The 26,995-nt window shown below is 55.5% G+C and overlaps 1 protein-coding gene across 5 annotated transcripts in view; it reads right to left on the reverse strand.

Moving 5' to 3' along the window:
• Window positions 1-26,995, reverse strand: part of KCNN2 (potassium calcium-activated channel subfamily N member 2) — a 185,652-nt gene that overhangs the window by 12,842 nt on the left and 145,815 nt on the right. The window contains exon 1 of one of the 5 annotated variants that reach the window (XM_058677577.1): window positions 22,875-22,988. The exons of the other annotated variants lie outside the window; for them this stretch is intronic. Within the exon in view, the coding sequence (XP_058533560.1) occupies window positions 22,875-22,936 (62 nt within the window). The 5' untranslated portion in view covers window positions 22,937-22,988. Of the gene's footprint in view, window positions 1-22,874; window positions 22,989-26,995 lie in introns of those variants that run through there. 5 annotated transcript variants of the gene reach the window in all.

The following is a 26,995-nucleotide window of genomic DNA, read 5'->3' on the forward strand; positions in this document are numbered from 1 at the left end:
AACACTCAGGATGGCAATCTGGGTGAGCCAGCCGTCCCACTGGTGGGGAGATGCCTCACAGAAAGAGCATCAGCACCTCACACGCTTCTCTGCCGGGACAGAATCGATGGGGTGCCCCTCGCTGACATGTGGATGGAGTGGGGTGTCTGCACAGCGGCAGACACTGCAGCCACAGGCAGCCTGGCAGCCTGGCAGCCTGGCACAGGCAGACAACAAACAGAACTGGGCATGTCTTTGTGGGGGGGTTCTGACCCAGCCCTAGCATTGTGGGCGTTTGAGGAGTGAACCAGCAGATGGCAGGTCTGTCACTCTGTCCCTCTCCCTCTCAGGCAAAGTTGAACACAATGAGTGTCGTGCCTGATGCTGGACGGGTGTTTCTGGGGCCCCAGAAGGGTGGGTGAGAAGAAGGGAAGGGGGGGCTTTAGGGCAGCTGCAGCTCAAAATCTGTGTGATACTTGCCAGAATAAGGGGACAGGAGCCCACCAGTTGCACCCAGCAAAGAGGAGCACACGGAATGGTGACAACGCGGCCCGTGGACGTGGCACATGTGTGTGGAGATGTACAGGGGGCACCCCTCAGCCCCTGAGCAGCTGCCCTGCGCACAGCCTGGCCCAGCATGTGTTTTATCTCCCACACGGTGTTACGGCACAGAGCCAGCTGTGGCTCGCAGGCCCTCCTCCCCCACCTCACTAGTGTGGCCTCCGATGTCTCTAGTCACCAGGAAAGCGTGCCTTTGTCCCAGCCCAACTCCTGACTGATTTTACATGGCTCTGCAGGTGGCCAGCACCCAGCTTCCCTGGGGGCAGTGTCACCGTGCAAGCATGGGGGTCAGCAAGCCACCACAGCTCTGGCATGGGCAGGACGCCAAGCTGGCCTTTGTGCCCTGGGCCTCTTTCTATTTGGTCTTCAGTTGGGGGAAGTAAAGGAAAGCTACTGCAAGAATTACTCACTGGGAAACTGAGGCAAGCTCCCCTGTGTTTCCCACCTTGAATAAACACACAAGTCTGTGACACTTGTATACTTATTTAAGTGTCCCGACCCTGGATTCTGCCACATACCCTGACGCTGTGCCAGCACCCAGTAGTGCTCACAGGGTGCTGTGGTGGCTGGAACTGGCTTTCCCCATATGTCACTGGTTTGAATCCTGGCTCTCTCATGTCCCATGCAGCTTCCTGCTTATGCTGGAAAGCACTGGAGGATGCTGCAAAGCCCTTGGCCTTCACCCCTGGGAGAGCTGGAGGCAGCTCCAGGCTCCCGGCATCACACTGGCCCAACTGTGGCCATTGCAACCATTTGAGGAGTGAACCAACAGACAGAGGATATCTCTCCTCCCTCCCTCCCTCCCTCCCCCTCTGTAACTTTTTCAAGTAAAATAAATAATTTTTTTAAAGCAAAATTATGCTTTCCTCAGGTTGGGTCACTGCACAGCAAACTAACCCTCCGGCTGCGGTGCTGGCATCCTATATGGGTGCCAGTTTGAGTCCCTGCTGCTCTGCTTATGATCCAGTTCCCTGCTAATGACCTGGAAAGGAGGAAGACTCAAGTCCTTGAGCCCAAAAATAAGAAGAAATGAGAAAAAAAAAAGAATGATGTGATCTCATCAAATGACCCAGCATGTGTGTCTCAGGAGTCCCTGCGGACACGGCCTAGCCTCTCCAAGAAGGCAGGCTGGCTGAATGGATGACAAAGTAAGACCCAGCTCCTGTCTGTCTGCAAGCAACACACCTCACCAACAGATACACGCAAAGTGAAAGGATGGAAAAAGACATCCCATACCAATGGAAAAGAAAAACGAGCAGGTGTCACTGCTCCGGCCGGAGACAGCTCCGGGCAGACAGTTCTCAACAGAGAGGTGTGGGGACTAAGCCAGCTGGGGGCTTCTGCGGGCGAGGCACCAGTGAGCCCAAGCCAAAGCAGCCCGATGGAGTGTCGTTCTAAGAGAACAGCTCATGGAGGAAAGCCATCCTCTTCCCTCTGACACGGGATCACCTCCTGGAGTCTCAGTGACCATGGAAGCAGTGGGAATGGGGATGTGGCCTGGACCACTGCCACGCCAGGGAGAAATGTGATATCCGAAGATGACACACTGCCAGGAAGAGAGGGAATCCCGGGCCCCCACTTTTATAAATCTACGCTTTGTTTCTGTCCCTTACATCCAGTTACATATCGCCGCCCTCTTTACCCTGGCTCGTGCTGTGCAGGTTGCAGTAATTCCAACAGCAGACAAAACAGACTTTAGCATAGAAACTATTGAGACAAGAAAAACAGTACATAGTGATCAAAGGATCAATTCAGTGAGTAGCAACCACAGTGAACCCACGTGCACCCAAGGCCAGGACACTTGGCTATTTAAAACAACTGTTAACGCATCAAAAGGGGGTCAAAAACTCCAATACAATAATAACAGGGGACTCCAACACCCCACCTTTCATCAAGGGACAGATCAACAAAGCCAATCCTCGAGAGGAACTACACACCCAATCCATGCTATGGACCAAGTGGACTTAAGATCTACAGAACATTCCAAATCACAGATGCAGAATATGCATTTTTTCATCAGTTTATAGAACCTTCTTTGGAACAGACCACATACGAGGTCACAAAGCAGCTCTCAGCACACTCAAAGTATTACAATCACACCATGTGTATTTTCTGACCACCTGGGAATGAAGCTTGGAATGAACAATATGGAAACAATGTGGATACTGAACAATATGCTACTGAATTAACAGTGGGTCATAAAAGTAATCTAAAGGAAAATAAAACTCCTGGAAATGGGCCCAGCACAGTAGCCTAGTAGCTAAAGTCCTCGCCTTGCATATGACAGGATCCCATATGGGCACCAATTCATGTCCTGGCTGCTCTACCTCCCATCCAGCTCCCTGCTTGTGGCCTGGGAAAGCAGTCAAGGACAGCCCAAAGTCTTGGGACCCTGCACACACGTGGGAGACCTGGAGGAAGCTCCTGGCTTTGGATCAGCTCAGCTCTGGCCGTTGTGGCCATTTAAGGAGTGAACCAGCAGACAGAATATCTTTCTGTCTCTCCTTCTCCCTGTATATCTGACTTTCCAGTAAAAATTAATCTTTAAAAAAATTCAAATCCAAAAAGGATGTACTTCCTCCCAGTCTCCAGTTCAGCCTGGACTGCGGCCCCAGCACGCCTTCTCACAGCATCAGCAGTTACCCGCAGCCGCGACTAGCGCTCACTGGGTGGTCCCTTCGGGGGACTCAGGGAGCTGCTGGAGGGAGGTGGCCTCAGGCCAGCACTGGGTCAGTGCCATGCTGTCCTCTCGCCACCCTCGTCTTCCTTCCTTGACTCAGTGCTGCCCATCTCCCCAGCCCTGACTGTCCCCTCACACCTGCAGGGTCCTGAGGTGTCTCGGTGCTCCCCAGCATCTGTAGTATGTGTTCATCTGGGTCCTGAGACACTGAGGGCATTGCTGTCTCGGAGTTGTGTCACCGTAGAGCTTAGGGCATAGCTGTGACCACGCAGCGTGTTCCCAAGGAGCCCAGCCCAGTCCAAACATAAGGCCTTCAGGGTCATACGCGGTGACACAGTCATTCATGTCCTCTGCTCAGCAGGAACCCGTATGCCACCTCATGTTCCAGGCTCTGTGTGCAACTGTCAGTTCTTAAGCCTGTAACCCTGAGTCAGCAGTGGGGCTCACACCTGCCACCGCTCATTACTCCCTCCCCTGCTCCTCTCATTGCCAGGACTAGAACTGGCAAAACCACCCTGCCACGCATCAGCCTGTTGCTGTGAGAGGTGCCAGCGGGGATTTGCATGCTGGGAGGATCAGCTCACAGGTCCACCACCCGACAGCAGCCAAGCAGTAAAACCCAGCACGTATAAACCAGGTGAGCCAGGGAAAGGCAGAGACGCCAGGCGAGGGCACACATGCGGGGCTCGTGAACGAGTGTACATCCTGTCTGCAGTTGGCCTGAGCGGCAGGGCGCTGCACTCACGCTCCAGAAGCAGCTACAAAGTCAGGAGAAACGGTGGGGCAACGGTTACCCCAACACTGGCCATCCAGCAGCAGAGGGCAGGGCCTCCCGAGAGAAGGCAGGCTACCAGAGAGCCAGCCGCCAATCAGCCCTGGCTCAAAGCCTCGTGTGCACACTCCAGGGCCCAGCTCGGCAAGGAGCAGGGTCCAAAGCCTCCCAGTGTCTACCAGCAGGGAAGACAGACCCGCAGTGGGTCTCCTTCATTATTCAGTGGAGGACAGATCAGCGGCCGCATGTAAAACTACCCAGGGCTGCGCAAGTGTAAGTACTGTCTCTGTAAGGCGATCCCGTGCCAGCCTGCGATGCTCTGTGGGGAGGGCTCGGTATCCGGTGAAAGGAAGAGGGCATTCAGAGCCAGGGCACTCACAGCTATGAATGCCGCAGGACTTACAGGAACCACTTCAACAACACACTGAAGATCCAACAAAGGACCAAAGCCAGCGTGACAGAAACTGACCCTAGGGCCCAGTGCGATGGCTTAGTGCCCAAATTCTTGCCTTGCATCCATTGGAATCCCATATGGGCACTGGTTTATGTGCTGGCTGCTCCACTTCCCATCCAGCTCCCTGCTTGTGGCCTGGGAAAGCAGTGCAGGATGGCCCAAAGCCTTGGGCCCTGCACCCACATGGGATATTTAGAAGCAGCTCCTGGCTCCTGGCTTCAGATTGGCTCAGCTCCAAGCACTGTGGTCATTTGGGGAGTGAACCAGCAGATGGAAGATCTTTCTATATCTCCTCTCTGTAAATCTGCCTTTCCAATAAAAATAATAAATAAAAGAATAAAAAAGAAACTGATCCTAAAGGAAGCAGAAACAGAACAAAGGACAGACAGGACAAGGGGGAGAAAGCAGTATGAGGATGGATTAAATCAAGTATCCTGGTAACCTAAACACAAACAGCCCAAACACCGCCCCCGTGAAGGCGGAAGCTGCTCTCAAACCCACGGGCGCTCTCCAGTTTGGAGAAGCAAGGCAGCCTGCGGCGGAGGAGGCTGAAGGCAGAAAGGACATGAGGTGATGGCCATCCAGGCACCTGTCCTTCCTGGCAGTAACAGGAGACGGAATTGGTTATTCTCTGGGGACCAGAACTCAGCTGAGAATGGGAGACATGGAAACGGATTTCAACTTTTCGTAATGAACTTCAGCACTCCCAGCTTTGCCCCTTCACTCCCCATGTCTGCAGGTCGAGCTCATGGAAACGGGGGGATACAGCAGCTCAGACAAGAGACGCTCATCATCACCTCAAGGACCGCCTAACAAGGAACTCGGCTTTCATCAGCCCTGAGTTTCGTCCGACAATGCCTCTCCCCACACCGAGTTCCTGCTGGGACATGTTCCCTACTCCTGAATATGGATAAGTCACAGTTGAGCACAGATGTGAAGCCTTCTTGAGAAAAGAAATGAGGAGAGCGAGGAAGAGAGCGAGCAACGTGAGAAAATGCAGAGGGCAGGGCCGCCTGCACTAAGTTACATCAGGAAGATGTACAGGAAAAAGCACGGGACAAAAGGGACGACAGGGACAACAGGGCTAAAACACACCTTTCCAGGCAGGAGGGGAGGAAACGTGAGAACAGGAAGATACATGTCAGGAACGAGCAGAGGGAGTGGCCAACGTGAACCCAGACATGGGGTGGGCGAGGCAGGTGTCCTCTCTCGAGGGGACTGGATGGAACAGGTGGGCACAGGGGAATGCTGGATGCCAGACAGTCCTCTGGGGCGGATCAACGCTCCCTAGAGGGGAAACGGCCCTGGCTGTGTGCGCACACCGGGGATATCTCCTCCCCCAGCTCTGCATAGAGGCCATGCAGGATACTGGAGGAGGACTGTAGCAGGTGCAGCTTAGGCCTACCCATGCAGCTGTCCGGAAGGTTCTCTGGGGCAAGCATGCCTGGGAGAGGGGTCCTCTCCGCCGTGAGGGTGCACCCATGACCAATGCGGGGGTGAGTCACCAGAGTGTCAGGCAGCCCAGCCGGCAACAGGTCAAGCTGTGGTGTCCAAATCTGCTTCAGGCCAGTGATGCTGGTGCTGCCAGGTGCACCTGCTGCAGCCCCAGATGGGTGAGAACACGCTAAGGGATCTCCTTCGGAACCACAAGAGCCGGGCAGTGCTGATTTAAAAGACAAACACGGGCCCGGCGGCGTGGCCTAGCGGCTAAAGTCCTCGCCTTGAAAGCCCCGGGATCCCATATGGGCGCCGGTTCTAATCCCGGCAGCTCCACTTCCCATCCAGCTCCCTGCTTGTGGCCTGGGAAAGCAGTTGAGGACGGCCCAATGCATTGGGACACTGCACCCGCGTGGGAGACCCGGAAGAGGTTCCAGGTTCCCGGCTTCGGATTGGCGCGCATCGGCCCGTTGCGGCTCACTTGGGGAGTGAATCATCGGACGGAAGATCTTCCTCTCTGTCTCTCCTCTGTATATATCTGGCTGTAATAAAATGAATAAATCTTAAAAAAAAAAAAAAAAAAAAAAAAGAAGACAAACACAAGAACGGGCTGGGGTAACTGAAACATGGAAACATAAAAACAGGAGGCTTGGATCTAGTTTGAGAAGAAAAGGGCTCAATGCCAGTGGCCCAGAAAGGCGAGGTACAACAGGTGTCTCTGCATCACCTGTCAGATCAAGGTGTTCACTGGCAGCTGATCAGCATCTCCAGGGAGCAGTACCTGTGCCAAGACCCCCTCCCCCAATCAGGCCGAAGTCCCGGGGAGTGGGGTGCTGCAAAGGAGTGTGTCTAAATGATCAGGGGCAGATGGCCTGGGAGCCCACATCCCATGTCCTAGTGCTTCCAGTCTAGCTCCCTGCTGATGCTGGGGACGCAGCAGCTGATGGCAAAAGTGCCTGGGCCCCTGACAGCCATGTGGGAGCCCCAGATGGACTCTGGTCCCTGGCTTGGCCCAGCCCTGGCTGCTGTGGGAATCTGGGAGACGAAGCCGATTTCTCTCTCTCTCTCTCTCTCTCACACACACACACACACACACACACAGAGGAAGGAAGGACAGGAGGAGATACACACACACGACAGGGAGGGAGGGAGACGAGGAGAGGAATGGGAAGCAGAGGGCAGGGAGACAAACAGCAAGTGTCAAGTGGCCTTTCCTGCTAGCAGGTCTTGCGGCCATCGGACAGTTTTACTTGCAGAGTGGGCTCTCAATCCCGGACTGTCTGGCACGGACACGGGGCAACATCACTGACCCTCGGCTGGGTTCCTGCGATGCAGCACCTGTGGCCTGGGAGAAGGCGTCCACAGCAGATGCTCAGGTGGCCCCCCGAGAGCAGCGAGCAAGACAGCTACTGCGAAGCAGGTGGTGGCGGCTGCAGGAGGCCCAGTCACGTCCTGAACGCCTCTGAGGGAGGGTGTCTGGGCCCAGTGCCATCCCCGGGTGTGTGCGTGCCCCTCAGACAACACAGGACAGGCGTTCCCTTCAGGCCACAGCGTGAGTGGCCTCAGGTCAGTGAGGTCCTCATCCCCCTAGCACCCCGACTCGTCTTCCCATCAGTGAGCCAGGACATCACAGTCCCAGCCTTGGGACTGGAAGTGGCCCAGGCAGATGTCGTGGCACAGCAGCCAGTCACCAAGGCACAGGAACGGCCACCACCTGGCACTGCTGGCCGCCGCACAGCCCCTCAGCTCGTGTGGTGGCAGCACATTTCCCGAGCTCGGGCATCCCTGGCAATGCTGAAACCCCGAAGGCAGTTTCTGCCCAGACTGCAGTTTGCTCCTTCAACTGTGGGAATTTCCCCCTTCCTTCTAATGTGGGAAAATCAGAAGGTGAACTGGTTTTTCTTTTGGTACTTGTTTATGTCTGACTTCCTGTCCTCTGCCAACCTGGGCTAACCAGAGCTCGATTTTGACAGAGACCAAGATCCCCCACCCACTGGCCTACTGCCCAGATGGCCTGCACCTGCCGGGACCGACACAGGGACACAGCCCGCTCCTCCCACACAACTGATTTACTCCCCAGACGGCCTGTACCTGCTGGGACCGACACAGGGACACAGCCCGCTCCTCCCACACGACTGACCTACTCCCCAGACGGCCTGCACCTGCTGGGACCGATGCAGGACACAGCCCACTTCTCACACTCAACTGGCAGGGAGCTGAGGTTTTGGTCGGCTGCCAGTGTATACATGAGCCAGGGCAGCAATCAGGTGCCTGGACTAGAACCCAGGACCTCGGGGTTGGGATGTGGGCATCCTGAGTGGCACCTAGGCCACTGTGCCCAACAGCAGCCCAGATACACACTTTACACTCAAGCTCAAGGTCCCAGGGCGGGGATGGCAGTCACAGCAAAACGGCTGTGGGCGCCAGCACAGGGACACAGCTCGCGTCTCCCTGGATGCTGGTGTCTCCCTGGACGAACATCTTATTGCCTGGACCTGCTACTCCTCGAGACTAGTGACGTCAGCAATGACCTAGGAGCCCCCTGGTGAAGTCTCAGCTCATACACGCACCACCACGACCTGGGCCCTGCACACTGGAGAAGCAGGCGCAGAGGAACTGCAGCTGGGAGAGCTCTCCTTCCCCGCCCACTCCACCCCGTCAGACTCGCCCAGGGAAAGGGACAAACAGCTCCAGGGGAAACCCTGCAAGCTGGGCAGGTGTGGTTCTGGAGCTAGGGGACACTGAGGCTGGGATACCCCAGCCTGGCTGCACAAGGCCTGCCCAGGAGAGCAGCCCTAACCTGCCCACACCGACCCCTGATGCCCTCCAGCAAGGCCCTGGCCTGGAGTCCATGCAGCACAGCCTGTCTGCCGTGTGCTTCACCTGACACGCCACGGCCTCTAAACACACAACAGGGCAGCGGAAAGTGGTGCACACCTCCACGGCACAGCAAGGTGAGGCCGGGGGCCCCTGAGGGTCAGCTGTGTGTGCCCGCACCTACAGGACGTACTGGTGAAGGTGCGGTGCTCCGATAAGGAACCTCCGTGTTTTCTGCTTTTGTGATTTCTGCCTTGCTTGCTTGGCTGGGGGCTGTGTGAGCTCCAGGCCTGACCGTCCACGTGACACCCGGCAGGGCACGTAGGCAGAGCACTCAGGAAGCAGCCTCTGGCCTGCTTTGTAGATAAGACCTGCTCACTGCCCACTGCCCACCAGACTACTATGTAACAGTTTCTTGCTTCAAACCCACCAAGAGAAGCCTGCCAACTTGCTCTTTTTAAAAGTTAACAGTTAAACTGACCAATCATGACTGTGGAAGTGCGTGGAACTGGCCTGAAGTGCATAAAAATCCTGTGCTGTCCACCCTCAGGCTCCCCCAGTCCCACTGGGCTGGGTGACGGCCGGGAGCTCAGCCCAGCCTGAACAAACCGCCCTTACTGACTTCAGACTCCTCAGGATATCTGGGATCTCAAGATCTGGGAACAGCATCGGCCACTCTGCTGCCACCTGATTCCAAATGCATGACTCCCCTCATGTGCATGCTGGGCAGATGGCTTACAGATCACACGTCCATCCGTTACAGCCAGGCAGACCTGTTTCTGCGCACCTGACTCACATGGATTTGTGGTCCACACTGAGACAATGATGGACAGTGCATGGTGGGTGTGTCCATGGTCCCACAAGCAACAAACAGAAACCTCCCCTGGGAATGTCCGGGACACCCTGAGGGCAGCAGTACTTTGACATATCCGAGACATCAGGCATCAAAACCTGGGGGATCCAGTCTCAAGCCCCCAATACTCCCCGCCAATGAATGCAGGTCCTAAAGCCCCAGGCTCACCAGGACGAGCACTGAACTGTACTACCAAACTCCTTCCACACAGGCCCTACACTGACGGAAACACCACAACCCCTCCTGGAAGATTAGCAACCGGCAGGCCTGGGGCTCCACACGTGGCCTGGGCAAGGTGCCCTGTCTGCATGCACTTCTTAGAACATCTCCCACAGACCCCTGTGCCACATGCACCAGGCTTGCACCTGGCCAGGCAGGACCCAAGCCCAACCTGCTCCCAGGAGGTGGGCAGCCACTAGGGGGCAGCGCTACACCAGCTTACCCCATTGGCCAGCGCTGGGGAGCAGCCAGGATTCAGGCTGGGGCTCCTGGAGGCTGGGGCTGCAGCCACACCTGCAGATGTAGCAGGAGGCAACCAGGGCAGCACCGGCACTCCTTCACTCTCCCCTCCCCAGTCTCCAGGTAGAAAGGAACTTGTGTACCCGACAGGCCAAATGGCCACACTTGTGGGACTCAGCAGCAGGGGCTGCTCCCAGCTTAGAGGGGACCCACAGGCATTGTCCCTTCTCTTGTCCCAGCACTGGCAGCCAGCCCTGGGACCCCACGGTCCCCACCTTCAACAGCTCATGGGAAAAGAACTGCCAGCTAACTATTTCCATGCAACATGCTTCTGAATCACATGTTTCCGTGAACTCCAGTGAAGTTTCTGGGCACACGTGCACTCCACGTGGAGCAAAGCCCCTCGCGTTGGCGTGCAGGGGGAGAGAGCTTCAGCCCTTCGTGCACCCAGGTGTGGTGACGCACCTGGGAGGTTTGCCCTTCCCGCTTTCCAGTCTGCCAGCGACACTGCTGGCTGCAGCGACCAGAGGGCTAGAGGCAGGAGGGAGGAACTGGAGGGGAGCCCAGGACAGCCAGGAACAGGAGGAGTAGATGGGGCTGGGGACCAGAGGCTGACAGGTGGGAAAGCGGATGCCAGGGCTTCTGTCCCGGGCGCTCAGCCAGACGCGGAAGAGTACATCCCACTCATCCAGACGCACCAGGCACCTGCAGGAAGTGGCAGTCATGCACATACCCGAGACCCTGCAATTTTTTAACACAGCCAACACACGGGACACGGTAGGGAGCCTCTGCGGGCTCAGGCCAGCTTTTGGGGCAGCTCACAGTGGCTGAGCATCACTGCTGACCACCGGGAAGGAGACGCAGCAGAGGGTCAGACAGGCATGCCGGTGTGGCTGCGGGGAAGGCGCCCGGTGGCCCGCAGCCGTCTCCAGAGTTTACCAGTGACATCCTGCCACTGCACCTTGCTTCATTCAGCACAGGTAGCACAACTACAGACCCCAACGCCAAGATGCCACTAAGTGAACACAAACACAGGGCCAGGCACATGAAGAAGCAGGGTGGTGAGTGGGGCTTCCTCAGAATGCTCCCTGGGAGGAGCATGTCACAGACCTTCAATGGAGATGGTCCTGCCAAAGCCACAATGATTTTAACAAAGATTTACTTGGAAGGCAGAGTTTCAGAGAGAGATCCTCCACATGATGTTTTTCCTCCCTAAATGATGCCAATGACCAAGGCTGGGCCATGCAGACACTACGAGCCTGGAACTCCACGGTCCCCCATGTGGGTGCAGGGGCCCAAGCACCTGGGCCACCCTGTCCCGCTCTCCCAGGCACATCAGCAGGGAGCTGGAGAAGTGTAGCAGCCAGGAGCGGATGCTCACACAGGGTGCCACTGTTGTGGGCAGTGGCTGAAGCAGCTCCCACTCCAGTTTCCAACCTCGCCAGAAAGAGCTGAAGAAAAGCAACGTCACTTCAACCCCTCCCCGTCCTTCAGCCTGCAACACCTGAGCAGCATGGTGACTGACATGCCCCTGGTGGAAGTTCTTCAGGATCGCAGCAGAGGGGGCAGCTGTGCACAGTGGCGCAAGTGTCCTGGGCCCTCAGCTCAGCCCAGTGAGTGCCAGCTGAGTGCCAGCTGAGCCCAGCACCCAGGCAGAAGCGGCCCCAGCCTACCGAGCCAGCCAGGTCTACTCATTCACACAGGAAACCAGGAAATATGATCCAAGACCAGCCTCTGTGCCCCTCTGCCCCAGGGGTAAGCAGGGGCCTGCCCTGGAGCTTGAGGGAAGGTGTGTGACACCTGTCAGTCCCCTTGGCAACAAGAGCCACGGCTGTGATGAGATCATCCTAAATGGCGAGCCTAGAGACTGTGTCTGTTTCCACGATGACATCAGCCTTAGAGCAGTCAGATCCCCCCTGGACAGTGTGTGAGTGTGTGAGTGCGCACATGTGTGCATGTGTATGTGACAGTGTGTGAGTGTGTGTGCGAGTGTGTGTAATGAGTGTAGGAGAGCACGTGTAAGCATGTGTATGTGACAGTATGTGAGTGTGTAACAATGTGGGTGCACGTTTGTGGAGTGTGGATGAGTGTGTGTGCACATGTGAGTGTCGCAGGTGTGTCGTGAGCAGGCTGTGAGGCAGCCAGGACACACCTGGCCAGGAGACGTACACAGAGAACATGCAGCATGAGCCATACTGCTCCCTGTGACAGAACGTGGAGATGGACCAGAATGCCCCACGTCCACGCTGCCCCCACGTCCACGCTGCCCCTACCTCCACGCTGCCCCACGTCCACGCTGCCCCCATGTCCACGCTGCCCCTACCTCCACGCTGCCCCCACGTCCATGCTGCCCCTACCTCCACGCTGCCCCCACGTCCATGCTGCCCCTACCTCCACGCTGCCCCCACGTCCTTTCTGCCCCCCATCTGTGCTGCCCCTCACGTCTGTGCTGTCCCCATCTGTTTTGTCACACACAGCCTCCAAGATCACCTCGTGCCCTCCCAATGCGTGGAAAGTGGCCAGCACACATGAGGAACTGTATTGTTCCTGCCCCTTCACTGTCAGCCATCACATGGGGTCTTCAGCTGCCACACTGGACAGGGGCACATCAGTCAAGCTATGGCACAAGACACTCCAAACCACACGTCCCCAAGCCATCTAGTCACGGCAACGCTGTCCTGGCCAGATGAGTCACAACTTGTCCCCATCAGAGCAAAAGGACAGCAAGAAATACCACACACACCCCCGCTCCGGGTCTTTCTCTTGCAACTGACATGGCCGGCCCCGACCTGCCGCCCCTCTCCAGCTGACATGGCTGTCCCCACCCTCTGTCCCTTGCCAGCTGGCTCATCTTGTGTTTCTCTGGGAGGACAGCAGCAGGTGCTGGGGACGGGCCCAGGCTGCAAGCCTTCACCTTCAGCTCTAGGGCCTGGAGGTGAGGTGCCCTGATCTCCCACTGGGTCCATGGCTCACATTCCAGGACGTGCTGCAAGCGAGGACGTGGCAGGACCCACGGTGGGGCCCACCCACAGGGTGGGATGCTAAGCCAACTGCTTCTCAAATACAGTGGAGTGAGCCCCTAGAGATCCAGGCCTGGCTCATCCACCTCATGTTGAGAAACTGCCAGGAGACAGCTCTCCCTCACAGAGTGATACTAAGTTGTGCGCACTGCCTGTGTGTCTTTCACATCCGGGAATGCTTGGGTCCCAGTTCACACCTTCACATTACTGCAAGAGCTGCTGGCCCTGGGCCTCTGAGCAGCCTCACCTCTTGCCTGTTTTCCACCCCAGCCCGGAAGTCCCTCTGCCCCCTAGTCCAGGGCTGTGTGGACACCAAAACCCCGAGCAAGCTGGAGACCTGAACCCCATTGGCCAAATCAGTGCTTCCTGTAACTGCAGAATGAGTCCCACACGATGTTAGAATCCCATAAGCCGAATCAGAAAGGAAGCCTCGGTTGTGGTCATGAGCTGTTCGCTGAGAGCAGCAGACCGAGCACAGCCCTGGGGAGATGCGCGCGTGACCCGGGACATCCACGCTGTGCTGTCAGTCACCCCATGTGGCTCAGTGCTGACGACAGAGCCTCCACGTGAATGGCTCGGGGAGACTTCACAACAGCCAAAGACAAGCAAGCTCTGACAATGCCTTTCAAGTTCTCAATGTGTAGACGGACAGTGGCTCCCTCTCCCTGTGCGGACGCTGTGCACACTCACTGTAGATGGACAGTGGCTCCCTCTCCCTGTGCGGACGCTGTGCACACTCAGTGTAGACGGACAGTGGCTCCCTCTCCCTGTGCGGACGCTGTGCACACTCAGTGTAGACGGACAGTGGCTCCCTCTCCCTGTGCATGCGGACGCTGTGCACACTCAGTGTAGACGGACAGTGGCTCCCTCTCCCTGTGCGGACGCTGTGCACACTCAGTGTAGACGGACAGTGGCTCCCTCTCCCTGTGCATGCGGACGCTGTGCACACTCAGTGTAGACGGACAGTGGCTCCCTCTCCCTGTGCGGACGCTGTGCACACTCAGTGTAGACGGACAGTGGCTCCCTCTCCCTGTGCGTGCGGACGCTGTGCACACTCAGTGTAGACGGACAGTGGCTCCCTCTCCCTGTGCGGACGCTGTGCACACTCAGTGTAGACGGACAGTGGCTCCCTCTCCCTGTGCGGACGCTGTGCACACTCAGTGTAGACGGACAGTGGCTCCCTCTCCCTGTGCGGACGCTGTGCACACTCAGTGTAGACGGACAGTGGCTCCCTCTCCCTGTGCGTGCGGACGCTGTGGACACTCAGTGTAGACGGACAGTGGCTCCCTCTCCCTGTGCGGACGCTGTGCACACTCAGTGTAGACGGACAGTGGCTCCCTCTCCCTGTGCGGACGCTGTGCACACTCAGTGTAGACGGACAGTGGCTCCCTCTCCCTGTGCGTGCGGACGCTGTGCACACTCAGCACCTGCCCGGCTTGGTCCTCTCTACGGTTCTTCAGTTTGATTTTGACTACAGAGAAGGGTGCCCCTTGTGGGACCCCCAGGGCAGCCTGAGCCAAGCTCTGTGCTTAGCTGCCCCACGGGGAGTAGGACACACTGGCTGGGAGCACAATTGTCCTCTGTGAGCTGCGGCCACACACGTGGGTCCCAGGAGCAGGAATGTGGCCTGGCTCCTGGGACCCATGTGCCACCCCGAAGGCAAACGGGGACACAGGCTCTGCAAGGAGGGGGTTCACACATTGTAACAACAGGTGTCCAACTGTACTGGTGGCCAACAAACTGACCTGCTCAGCGATGCACTTGGCAGATGGGGCCATCGCCCGCACTGGCAGGAGACACCAGCGCCAGCAGCCAGCCCCGCCCCATCACCTGTGCTAGCTCAGAGAGGGCTGCACTCACACGTGACCGCAACGCACATGCCTTCGCCCAGAGCTCTCCCACGCCAGCTCGTCTTCCCCTTCCCTACACGTCCTATGGCGAGGCACATCTCAGAAGCCATCCAGCCCAGCCTTCTCGTTGAATCTCCCCATGTCCCAAGGGCTCACGGGCAGCAGGGAGGAGCCAGGGCCAGGTTCCCACCCTGAAGTGGGTCTCCGGCCCCTCTGTCCAGGTCCAAGACCTCCCCACTCCCCTCCCCTGCTCCCAGCCCATGACGCTTGTCACCCCTGTCTACTTCTTGTGCCTTTGCAGATGATTCCTATTATAAAAAATTCACCAGCTTCTAAAATCAGCACTCTTCATTAAACTGCTTTCCTGTGAGCCCTCAAGGGCAGAAAAATAATTTTAGTAAAATCCACTTATTCATGGGAAATTTAATATTTTATGCAAAGGGTAATTTGGGATCCTCGTGCTCTCTTTAACTCTTCAATCTGATGCAGACTCGTGGAGCAGGACTTAATCCCCACGGAGCAGCGGCTGACACGCTCAGGGTCCCTTTCCATTAACAACAGTGAGCACCCTGTGACCCAGGGCTGGGACGGACCCAGGAGGCGCGCACCCAGGCAGGAGCATCTGCAGTTGGCTGCTACGCTGCACCAAAGGCCTCGTCCCCCTGCACCTCCCTCTCTTGCTGCACCCGAGCTTCCTGTTCACACACTATTTCAAGTGTTTATTCTGCCAAGATAAACCCACCTCACCATCCCACTTTTCCAGGAACTCCTTGAATTCCCTGTGTATTCACCAGGCCCTGCCACGGCACACCTGCAGCATTAACTGCGGGGCAGCTCTGTCCCTCTCTTTCCAAACAGCATCGTCGGTGCAGGTGCAGTGACCACAGCCTCTGCTTCCCATCCCAGAGGCGGGCACAGCCCGAGCCCTCTGCCACCTGTTGCTCACCTGTGGCCAGGCCTTCCAGAGCGCAGGTGACTTATCCAAGGAGGGCAGCGGTCAGCCATGTCCCAGCACAGGGACACGGAGGCCCACACTGCTGGAAGGGGTTTTCCAAGTTTGGGTCTGACAGCCCTTCAGAGCCAGCTAACCTTCTACAGAAACCATCTTTCATAGCCATCTTCCTAAAATTCACTACATAAATGTCACTGCCCACTTGAACCAGATGTATAGAATAGAAATGATTATTTGGGGGGGGCAGCCATTGTGATGCAGTGGACAAAGCCACCGTCTATAATCCTGGCGCCAGTTCTAGGCCCAGCTTCTTTCCTCCAAATCCAGTACTCTGTTACTGGCCTGGGAAAAACAGCAGGACACCTACACGGAGACCTGAGAGGAGCTCCCGCAGCCTGGCTTTGGGCTGACCCAGTCCCGGCCACTGCAGCCACTTGGGGAGGGAACCAGCACATGGAAGATTAAGCTCTCTAATTCTTTCAAATAAATACATGAATTGTTAAAATAAAAACAGAAACCACTCTTACAGCGATAAACACCGCCAATACCGAGCTCCCTGCTGGCCCGGCAGCGGCAGCAGCAGCAGCAGGGGAGGGGGTGTGTCGCTGTGAGAAGCGGCATCCAGGGCTATTTCTCCACCACTGTGTGTGTTCTGTCCCCAGGGCCAGCCAGCCGCTTGCTGCTGCTGTCCACCCTCCCAGCATGCGGCTACTGGAGAAACGCCCTTCGACCGGCACTAGCCTTCTGTTCGGGGGAGGCGGCAAGCACGCCCCGAGAGCGCCGGTCATCTTTTTTCTATGAATAAATCCGATCACTTGCCACTGACAACTCTGAGCCTGTCTTAGCTGAGCTCAGTGAGGACAGCCTCCTGGGCCAAGAGAAGCAACCCCACATCAAGCGGCCTGGTTCGGCTGCTTAGTACGTGACCCGCATGAGTGACCTACAAGACAGGGAACCCCCGCCCAACCCCTGCCCTGCACTGCCTGCGTGCCAGCCTCTCCAGGACAGAAATCCTCCACCCACGATGGTTCAGAAGGATCCTAGGGTCGGGTGCTCACAGCTCTCCGGCAGGAACTGGAGCTGCTCTAGGGACCCTGGGGGATGCTGCCAGCTGAGTCTGAGTGTAAGAGTTCTGCCCTCTGGAGCCGTGACTACTGCTGGGCAGTGGGCTGAGCTGCCTACGTCACAGCATCGTGTTTGCTCCATCACTGCACAGTCCACACGGCCAGGGGAGGCGGGTCTTCCCTCGTTTCTAGCTACAGGCTTAACATTAGGCCAACACTTTATTGGTGGGGGGGGGGAGAGACAGACAGACAGACAGATATAGGTCTTCTTCAGCTCATTCCCTCCCGAGATGATCTGAAGGTTGGAGCTTGACCAGGCCAAAACCAGGCACTTCTTCGGGGACTCCTGTATGGGTGTAGGGGCCCAAGCATTTGGGCCATCCTCCCACACCTTCCCAGGCCACAAGCAGGGAGCTGGATCAGCAGTGAAGCAGCCAGGACTTGAACTGGTGCCCACGTGGGATGCCAGCATTGCAGGTAGTGGCATGACTCACTGGGCCACAATGCCGGCTGCTACTCTGCTTCCTAACTGCACTACTCAGACACCGAGGAGCTTGTCCACTTGATCACTGCACGACCCATTCAGTGCTGAGCTGTGCTCGGCCTCACGCCGGTCCCCAACGTGTCCGTTCCTCTTGACGGTTTCCTCGCTGTCCTGCGTGTAGAGGTTATATAATTGTCCACGTACAAACAAGTTTAGGATTACCTCTTTTTGATGAATTACGGCACTCCATAATGTCATCTTTTTTATTCCCTCTAACACTGTTTTTCAAGCTATGGTGTTGTAGGTGGTGGATTCCTTCATTTCCCTCCCATTTAGTACGGTCCTTTTGTGACAGCTGCAAGTTTAACATTTTGCTATTAAAGTACATCAGAGCATCAGGGGGACAGACAAAGGTAGGAAACCTAGTATCAAACGGTCAAGGCATATTGAACTGTGTCACTGGGAGTCCTTTTATTTGGAAGCAGAGATGCCTAATGCACTGTGTCTTCACTTCCAAATAGTCCCCACTAGTGTATTTGTGTATTAGTCCACTGAATCATGAGCATACCTGTTCACCTACATAACTATTTGTTCTGTATTTTGTATGAAGGTTGCCTTATATCAGAGAGAACATGTATTCATCCTTTTGGGATTGGCTTATTTTATTGAGCATTAATGGTCCCCAGTTGGGATCATTTTGTTTGCAAATGATAGAATTTCATCTATCCAGCACCCTGGCGGAGTAGTACCCCACCAAGTAGATGTACCATCGTTCCTTTCTCCAGTCCTTTCTGGATGGGTACATGGGATGTTTCCATGTCTTTGCTAACACAGGTTGCGCTGCTGTAAGTAGAGGGGTGCAGGCCACCTTGACACAGGCAGGTTTCCCGTCACTTGGACGTATTCCCAGGAGTGGGATAGCTGGATGAGGCAGCGGGTCCATTTTCAGTTCTCTGAGCACTCTCAAGCCTGACTTGCACATGGCCGCACCACTCCACACTCCCACCAACAGTGCAGTAGGGTAAGTCCGGTGTTGTTGGTAGAGTTCTGAGTGCAGGCCTTTCTCTTCCACCTGATAGCAACCGAGGGATCCCTGCTTATCTGCCCCCCCCCTTCTACCTGCAAAGTGTGAATGTGTGCATCTGTGTTCCTGTGCAGGAAGTACCGGGTGTTGTGGTGTGGCACCTGTGGGTCTCTTCCCACATACTCTGACACTCACAGCTGCCCAGTCTGACATGCTCTTCCACATCACGCGGTTTTCTGCCCCTCACGGCTCACACCGTGTGCTCTGGTAGTCGCCACGTCCCTGCTACCCTGAATGCTCCTACTCCCTGCTTGGCCACACACTCACCCTCAGTCCCTGCCCTTGTTCAGAGCAGCGCATGCCCAGGCCTGGGCTTCCGTGTCACCACTCCAGCACTCACACTGCCACTGCTCTGGGGTCAGCCTGTCCTCCTAGACCCGCACCCTTCTCTCTGCAGGAAAACCAACTCCAGATTCCTCTCGGGCGCTCTGCCCATTGCTTCTCTGCTTCAGCTTTGACTTCACTGGCCTTCAGGCAGGTTAGACACATGTGTGCTTCCTGCCCCAGGCCCAGGGCACTCACTGCGCCTGTTACCCAGCTCCCTCTCGGGGAACCTGGGTCCCCTGCATTTTGCACGGAAGGGCAGTCTGGACGGACACTGCAGGACCTGGGTGCAGACACTGGGCAAGGCGTACTCCGTGTCTGCCCAGTAAGTCTGGTGCGGCCCTCGTGGGATGTCGGTGCACCCCGCCTGCCCCCCAGGGAGCACACATGGCCCTAGGCCGGCCATCAGGTGTCTTGTTATAGCTGCTGCTGTCTGTCAGGTTTCCTTCTGCAATGGCAGACTCCACACTGGCTTCACTCTATCATTATGGGTTTATCCCTGAGAGTCGAGTGGTCCAGGTCACTGTCCCCATGTCCAGCGATTAGCACAATGCTGTGGCACTCAGCCATGGCTGTGCTCCATGGCCACCATCCAAAGGCCTCTGGAAATCCTGACTCGAGGACTACATCCAAGAGCAAGGAGATGGGACGCAGGCGTGTGAAGTTTTACAGTTCCCAGGAGGACGGGTGCCAGTGAGGTGGAGCCCGCACCACAAAGCAGCCCCGCAGCCAGAAGCACACAGATGTTCAGTGGCTGTGTGCACGACAGCATGCCCCATGCTCTCCCTACTGCCACCCTATCCTCAAATAAATGAGCAAAGCAAACCCCACAGCCCTCCATCCGCAGTGTGCTGGGTGCCACCTTCCCCATGCCTGCCCACCCTGCCTGGCTCCTCGGCGTGTCCGAGCACGGTCATCAGGCGTCCTGCCAACCACACTGCTGCACGGGGAAATCCACACTTCTTCACCCCTGGTGTCTTCCCTGCCTTTTTTTTTTTTTAAGATTGATTGATTTTTATTGGAAAGTCAGATTTACAGAGAGAAGGAGAAACAGAATGATCTTCTGTTCAGATTTAATCTCCAAGTGGCCACAGAGGCAACAGCTGAGCCTATCTGAAGCCAGGGGCTTCTTCCAGGTCTCCCACACGGGTGCAGCATCCCAAGGCTTCGGGTCATCCGCTACTGCCTTCCCAGGCCACAAGCTGGGAGCTGGATGGGAAGTGGAGCAGCCGGGATACGAACTGGTGCCCAAGTGGGATCCCAGCGGTTGCGAGGAGAGGATTCATCCACTAGGCTATCATGCCGGGCCCTTTCCTTGCATTTTATACAAAAACATACTGTGTTATCAAAGTCAACTTGACACCCAAAGTGTGTTGCAGTGAAACTCACGACCTGAGCATGACCGACACCACCACCATGCAGGAGTTAACCAGATCTGTGGGTTGCTCTGCACAGACGGGAGGCTCAAAACACACCTGGGAACTATAATTACGGACAGCAGGACTCAACACCTACCCAGGAACTATACTTATGAGATACATTTTGTTTGCTATGGAAAAAATGCCGAAGTCTGGGCCCTGCTTTGCCCCTTTCCACGACCTTTCTCATGACCCCCGTGTGCGTGGCAGAGGGCGACTACGTACACGGCTGGGGCTGCGCGTGTCCCAGACGAGGAGTGGCCAGGGCTCCCAATGCGGCCCTGGGCAGCGCTGGATTCTGCCCAAGTGCTAAGGCTGGATGGCAGGTGGTGTGGCGAGAACATGTGACATCAGCAACAGCGGGGGGCAGGAGCAGGCCACGGGGCTCGTGTGCTGTGGCCGGCACAGCTAACCCGGCCCTGGGAATGCCTGAGGACCTGCTAAAGAGTTCTCATTGCTTTTAAGAGATGAGTTCCCTGAGGGATTCGAGCTGCTAAGCCCTTTTCTACCCTGCCCCGGCACATCAAATGGCGTGACAAAAATAATTTTTCTGATTCTGCCATGTCCCATCTCTGGAATTCCACACTCTCTCCTATCTTAATCCTCCCAAATGCCACTGACCCGGCCCAAATGCCAACCATGCACATGGAATGCAGCACTGGTCTCCGGGGCAAAGCACTGAAGCCTGGCCCCTGCTAATAAGCACCTGCTGGCATGAGGCTCAAGTTGGGAGCCGTCACTCCTGTCCAGGCTCTCGTCTGCACGGGTGAGCCCAGGAAGGCCACATCCAGGCCCAGCACCCAGATGTGCAGGCTGCACCGCCCTGTAGTCTCGGCAAGCAGGCCACAGCTGCCATCGCTTCAGGAAGAGCCGGAAGGAGGAGGAGGTGGAAGGAAAGCTGAGAGCCGGAGGGACAGTCCTGCCGCACACTGGGGGCCATCTGTGGAGGTGGCCCTGCTGAGCGCTGGTGGCCCTGCCGAGCGCTGGGGCCGTCTGTGGAGACGGCCTGGTCAGCGGGACTTGCTCAAGTGCCCCCAGAGGGGTAAAGGTACATATGACAACAGCGACAGCCGGCCTGGCCTCGAGCAGCCCTGGCCAACACACAGCACCATCATGCTCCTACAACTGCAAGGCACAGATCTCTTTTTAAGGTGAAGAAATGCAGTAAGACTAAAAAAGCAAGAGAGAAATAAAGCTGAGGTGAGCCACAAGCCACCCTCATGGCCCAGCGCCCTCAGGAAGGAGGGCTTGAGGCCCTGGCCCCAGTCCCGAGGGGCCAGCTTCCCAGCAGGTGCAGCTGCTCTGGCACCAGGGAGTGCTAGAGAAAATGGTGTCTCTGGCTCCAGATGGCATCGCGGGATGGCCCGGCTCAGAGCTGGCGTGCTGGCATGCGCGCCACAAAGGACAGGAGTTATCCGCAGCTCCAGGCACATCCTCACATGCAGATGTGATGGGTCCACGGAGCTCGGAGGAAGGAGCAGACTGGTGGCCAGGGCAGGAAGGGTCCTCCGGCCAATGCCCTCCACCTCCCCACACTGCCCTCGGCTCTTCAGCCCCATTCGTGCTGTAAGGCAAAAGTTGCTGGGAAAGGTGGATTCTGAGAAAACTATGGGTGTCAAAGGTATTTTTTGGCACCAAGATAAACTCACCTCCCATTTCTCCACAATCTGCTTGAGCGACCTGTGTGGTTTTAAACTCCGAACCTGCCCCCGCCCCCGCCATTGTTCTAGGGGGAGGCTCAAGGGGTTCCTCCTACCAAGCTCCCTACGCTGCACACACCTTCTCGGAAAAGGCTCCATTTCCACCGTTGGGATGCCAGCTTCTCTGTTGGAGCGTGTCCCTCACACAGCAACCTGTACCGAAAGCTCGGCTTTCTGTTCTCACCACAGGCCCACCATATTCACCGTGTGATACACAATTTAAAAAGCCACAAACAATCAACAAATATGTAAATACAGCTGAAGTGCTTACTTAACTAAAAGGGAAAAACTCCACTCTCAGTGTCCACTGTGGCTACTGGCTACCAGCCACCACTGCAGAGGTGGGGGCAGCGGGCACCCACGGGCTCTGGGGACGTGCTAGGAGCTGGGGGTCCCTCCCTTTCCTGCTGTCAGGCCCTCACCAAGGCCCTCACTGAGCTCAATGAAAAGTGGCCAGCCATGTATTTCAGTGAAACTCGACACCAGACATTGTCCAAACGGTAGAGAAACGCAGGGCCACGAGGCATCCCAGCAAGAACCGGATTCAGAGTCAGGGCTCCGATGCCAGACCACGGGTTTTCCAAGCTTTGTCCACATGGCCTACAAGCACAGGCACGGCTGCCCACAGGGCACTCTGACCCGGTCCCTGTGCCAATGGTCCCCCAAGGGGTGGAAGGAGCAGCACTTGAACAGGTTCTTCAGCACACATGCCGGCGTCCAAATGTGCCACAGGCCACGTCAGGGTTGGCACAGTGACACAGTCCTTCCTGAACCCAGCACACTGATCTGAAATTCCTAAAACCCAAAGAGTACAGCGACCAGTGGCGCTTGCTCCAGCCCCAACGCTGCCGGGGCTTGGCCCCACAAACAATGCTGCTGCACCTCTAGGGACAGGATGGTAAGTGGCAGGTGTCATTCTGCTGCTGGGTAGGCAGGAAGCCAGACAGGTCGCTGAGCTTCAAGTACCTGCAAGCTACGCCCCTCCTCGTGCCAAACAAAAGGCTCCCTTTCCTGGGATACATCTGCATCCCATGAAAACATGTGGAACTCGGAGGGTGCCACTTGGTTGCCAGGTGACTCCACGCCTGGAGAGGAACCACCTGACATCACAGAGGCCCAACACCAAAGGTGGCACAGAAGGAGGGGCTGCTCCGGCTCTCCCCTCCTGGCCCCTCGTCACGGGTACTTCATGGAGTGTTTATGCACTCACTTCCGCACCTTCTGAACAAACTTGTCGTCATTTCCTGCTGCTCGCATGTGCCAGCGCTCAGAAGGCCTCTTCTGGACAATGCTGACACACCCACCTGACTCTGTGTGGGGAGCAGCCTGGGCCGCACTGCCACAGCAGGAAGCACCAAGCATGGGTAAGCAGATACGCAGAGAAGCCCTGTGGTCCACCAGCCCAGGACCCCTGGGCAGGGCGGGAACACACACAGGGCGAGCCTGAGGCATACCTCACAGGCGGCTGAGTAAGTAAGGCCAAGCAAAAGCCCTAGTTAGCTCACTGCGCACATTCTCCAAGGTAACACCAGTTTCTTTGAAGAATGGATGATCAAACCATTTGGGGAGTGAGCCAGGAGATCAAAGCAAGACCTTTCTCTGTCAAATCTGCCTTTCAAATAAATAAATCTTTTTTTTCTTAAAATTTATTTTCATTGGAAATTCAGATATACAGAGAGGAGAGAGAGAGAGAGGAAGATCTTCCATTTGCTGATTCATTCCCCAAGCGGCCACAATGTTCAGAGCTGAGCCCATCCAAAGCCAGCAGCCTGGCACCTCTTCCAGGTCTCCCATGTGGGTGCAGGGTCCCAAGGCTTTGGGCCATCCTTGACTGCCTTCCCAGGCCACAGGCAGGGAGCTGGATGGGAAGTGGAGCTGCCGGCAAGACAAGAACCAGTGCTCATATGGCTTCCCGGCAAGTTCAAGGAGAGGACTTTAGCCACTAGGCTACCATGCCGGGCCCGCAAACAAATAAATCTTAAAATCCCCAGAGAAGCAGGGCCTCTGGGAACTGCAGACCAACCAGGAACAACACACATGAGCAATGGGAGTATCGGAGCAGACGGGAGCCAGGAATGGAAGATGTGCATGACAAACAATGAACAAAATCCCCCAGAGCTGACACCGCACACCTCGACAGAGAGCAGGATATGCAGAGAACAGCAGCTGGTATAAATACCAAGCAGTCCACACGTTGGGCACTTCCTCAACAGTCTTAGCTAACAGAAATAATGAGGCTGATGGCAAGACAGGCAAACCCAAGAACCCCATCAGAACTCGCTCAGACACGAACAAGCAAGGGAAACTAAACGTGACGTTTAAAGACAGAAAAAACATCAAGCAAGTTCTGTATCCAGCAAAACTCTCCTTCAACAGGAGAGGAGAAAATAAAAATGTTCTAGACAAACAAAAAGCAAAACACAAACCATAATGGCATTTGTCGTCTGTTCCTGTACATGTGGTATGTAAGAAATGATAAAAAGAGGCTCCTCAGAGAGAAGGCAAAAGCTACAGGTCAGAAATTCAGAGCTGCCTAAAGAATGCAAGACATTCGAGAGAGCGTAAGGGGAGCGAGAATCTTGGGAACAGCTCTTTCTTCCTCACTGACTCGGACCGTCTGTTCATTGATGCCTTTGCTGATGTGACTATGGACCAATGAGAGCGCTGACGTGGCCGGGGAGAACCTGCAGTCTGTTTGTAAGGTACTTGCACTGCCCAGGGACGCAACCTGCTGCTCTGTGAAACTGGCCTTGGGCGGGCTGCAAATACAGTGCAACAACTGAACAAAAACTAGAAGTGTAACTGATGTGCCAAAAATGAGACTACATGAAACTATATACAAGCTTCACTTAGAACTATAGAAGGAAGAAAAAATGTGGAAGAGAAAAAACCAGAGCAACAAATCAGAACCAAGAAAAACAGCACATACAAATCCAACTGCTGGGTGAGTTTAAACAGCAGTGGTCTAGATTAACTAGGACAGGTGTGGGGCCTGCACGTGATGTGGCGAGCTACGCTGCTACCGGAGACACGGGTAGCCCACATCCTAAGGCGAACTGGAGTCCTGGCTGCTCCACTTCTGATCCAACGTCAGGTCCTGAGCATGAGAGAGCAGCAGCTGATGGCCCAGGAACACGGGCCTCTGACACCCATGTTCGAGACGGGATGGGTCCCTGTCCTGCCTGTCGCGGCCATTTGAGGAGTGAATCCGCAGCAGGGAATAGAGAGCCCTTCTTCCTCTCTCTCCCTGTGTGCGTGGGGGCGGGGGGCCTTTCTCTGTTGCTCTGCCTTTCAAGTGGAAAAAAGCAGGTATGGTAACAAAAGCTTGTTACAGTGAGTTTAAAAAGCAAGACTCACCATGGGTTTCCGGCATGAAGCCCCCTTGGAAAACACAGACACGTGTGGACTACAGGGAAGGTACACCACGCAGGCGACGGTCGTAAGGAAGTTGAAGCAGCTGTACTAACTCCACACAGGCGGATTCTGAGCCAAGAAGCTTCTCAGGGCTACCGAGGGTGTGATGTGGTGAAGAAGGCCCCACTCCGTGAAGACACAGAATCCTGCATCTGTACGGGCCCAGCGGCGCCGCACCAGACCACCGTGCATGAGAAACCGACAGATCCCTGCAGGAAACATTGTCGCCTGTTAGCAACAGGACAACCAGGAAACACGTGGCTGAACCAGCGTGAGCACCCGGTGTTTGTCGACTGCCACTGAGCAGGGCGGACAGGCCAACGAGCTGGCTGGAGACCCCACACCTGAAAGAGCGCACAGGTCCTAGCTGAGACCTTGAGAGATACTGGAAACACACACAACTTGAAGACACAACTGGCCCGAGACGTGTGGCATGCAGTGTGGTCCAGGCTCGGGCCTTTCAGCAGCGAACCCATGTAAGGCCAACCGTCAGAGCTTTCACATTATGAAGATTAAAAAAAGAACAAATTATATCAAAAGGAAGCAGAAGAAAAAATCTCAAGTAAAAACCAGTGAAATGGAAAAGAGAAAATCAATAGAGAAAAATCAACCAAATCAAACGCTAGTTTTTTGAAAATATCACTAAAACTGACAACCTTGATGCCAGACAGGGTAGGAAAGAGAGAAAAGACAGAAAAGCGCCAACATCAGAAACGAAGGAGGTAGCTGCTGACTACACAGAACAAACCAACAGTTCACCTGCAGCACTGACCATGACCTGGCACCCTGGACCCCGGGGCCACCCCATAACACAACCTAAGTCCTTGGCAGGACCAGAAGTGGACCAGCTGAATAGGCCCATGTTTGAAAGGAATTCAGTAAACAGCTAATGACCTTCTAGAACACGAAGCACCAGGCACACACTGGTTCCCTAACCGAGTCTCAAATTTTTAATGAAGAAATGACACCAACTCCCTGCAGTGTCTCTCATCAACAGACACAAAGGGAAGAGGCCCCAGCTCACCGTTTGAGTCTGGGTCACCCCAATACCAAAATCAAAAATAGTACAAGAGGGTAGAATTACCACCCAGTATTACTCAGGAATGTCGATACAAAACTCCTCAGGTTTCATCAAATTGAATTTGACAATTACATAAAGAATTTCAGCTCACAAGCAAATGGGATTTCTTCTCAGTTGACAAGGTTGATTCAACACCTGAAAATAAGTGCACATAATTCAAACACATAAAAGGACTACAAAAGTTAAGGCACATGGACATATTAATGACAACTAGCTACAGAAAAGGCCCCGAAACAAACCCAACACTCATTCCTCATGGAGACCCCCAACACACTGAGACACGCAACACGCTCAAGACAAACCTACTGCAGGTACAAAGCTCATGGCACCCAGGAAAACAGAAGCGCTCCTGATGAGAGCAGCAATAGGCGAGGAGGCACTGTGTCGGACACAGCACTGGGCTCGACGGCTCAGCCAATGCAATATGGCAAGAAAAGCAAGGAAAACTATGCAGGTTGGGAAGAAAGAGAAAAAGCCCTTTTTCCACAGACAGCACAAGTTCTTATATAGATAATCTCCAAAAACGGACAAGGCACATGAGAATTAATATGTCCTAATAAGCTGCAGGATGCCAAATAAATATACAAAAGTA

Source organism: Ochotona princeps, chromosome 19 (genome assembly GCF_030435755.1).
Source record: "Ochotona princeps isolate mOchPri1 chromosome 19, mOchPri1.hap1, whole genome shotgun sequence".
In the NCBI taxonomy this organism is placed as follows: Eukaryota; Metazoa; Chordata; class Mammalia; order Lagomorpha; family Ochotonidae; genus Ochotona; species Ochotona princeps.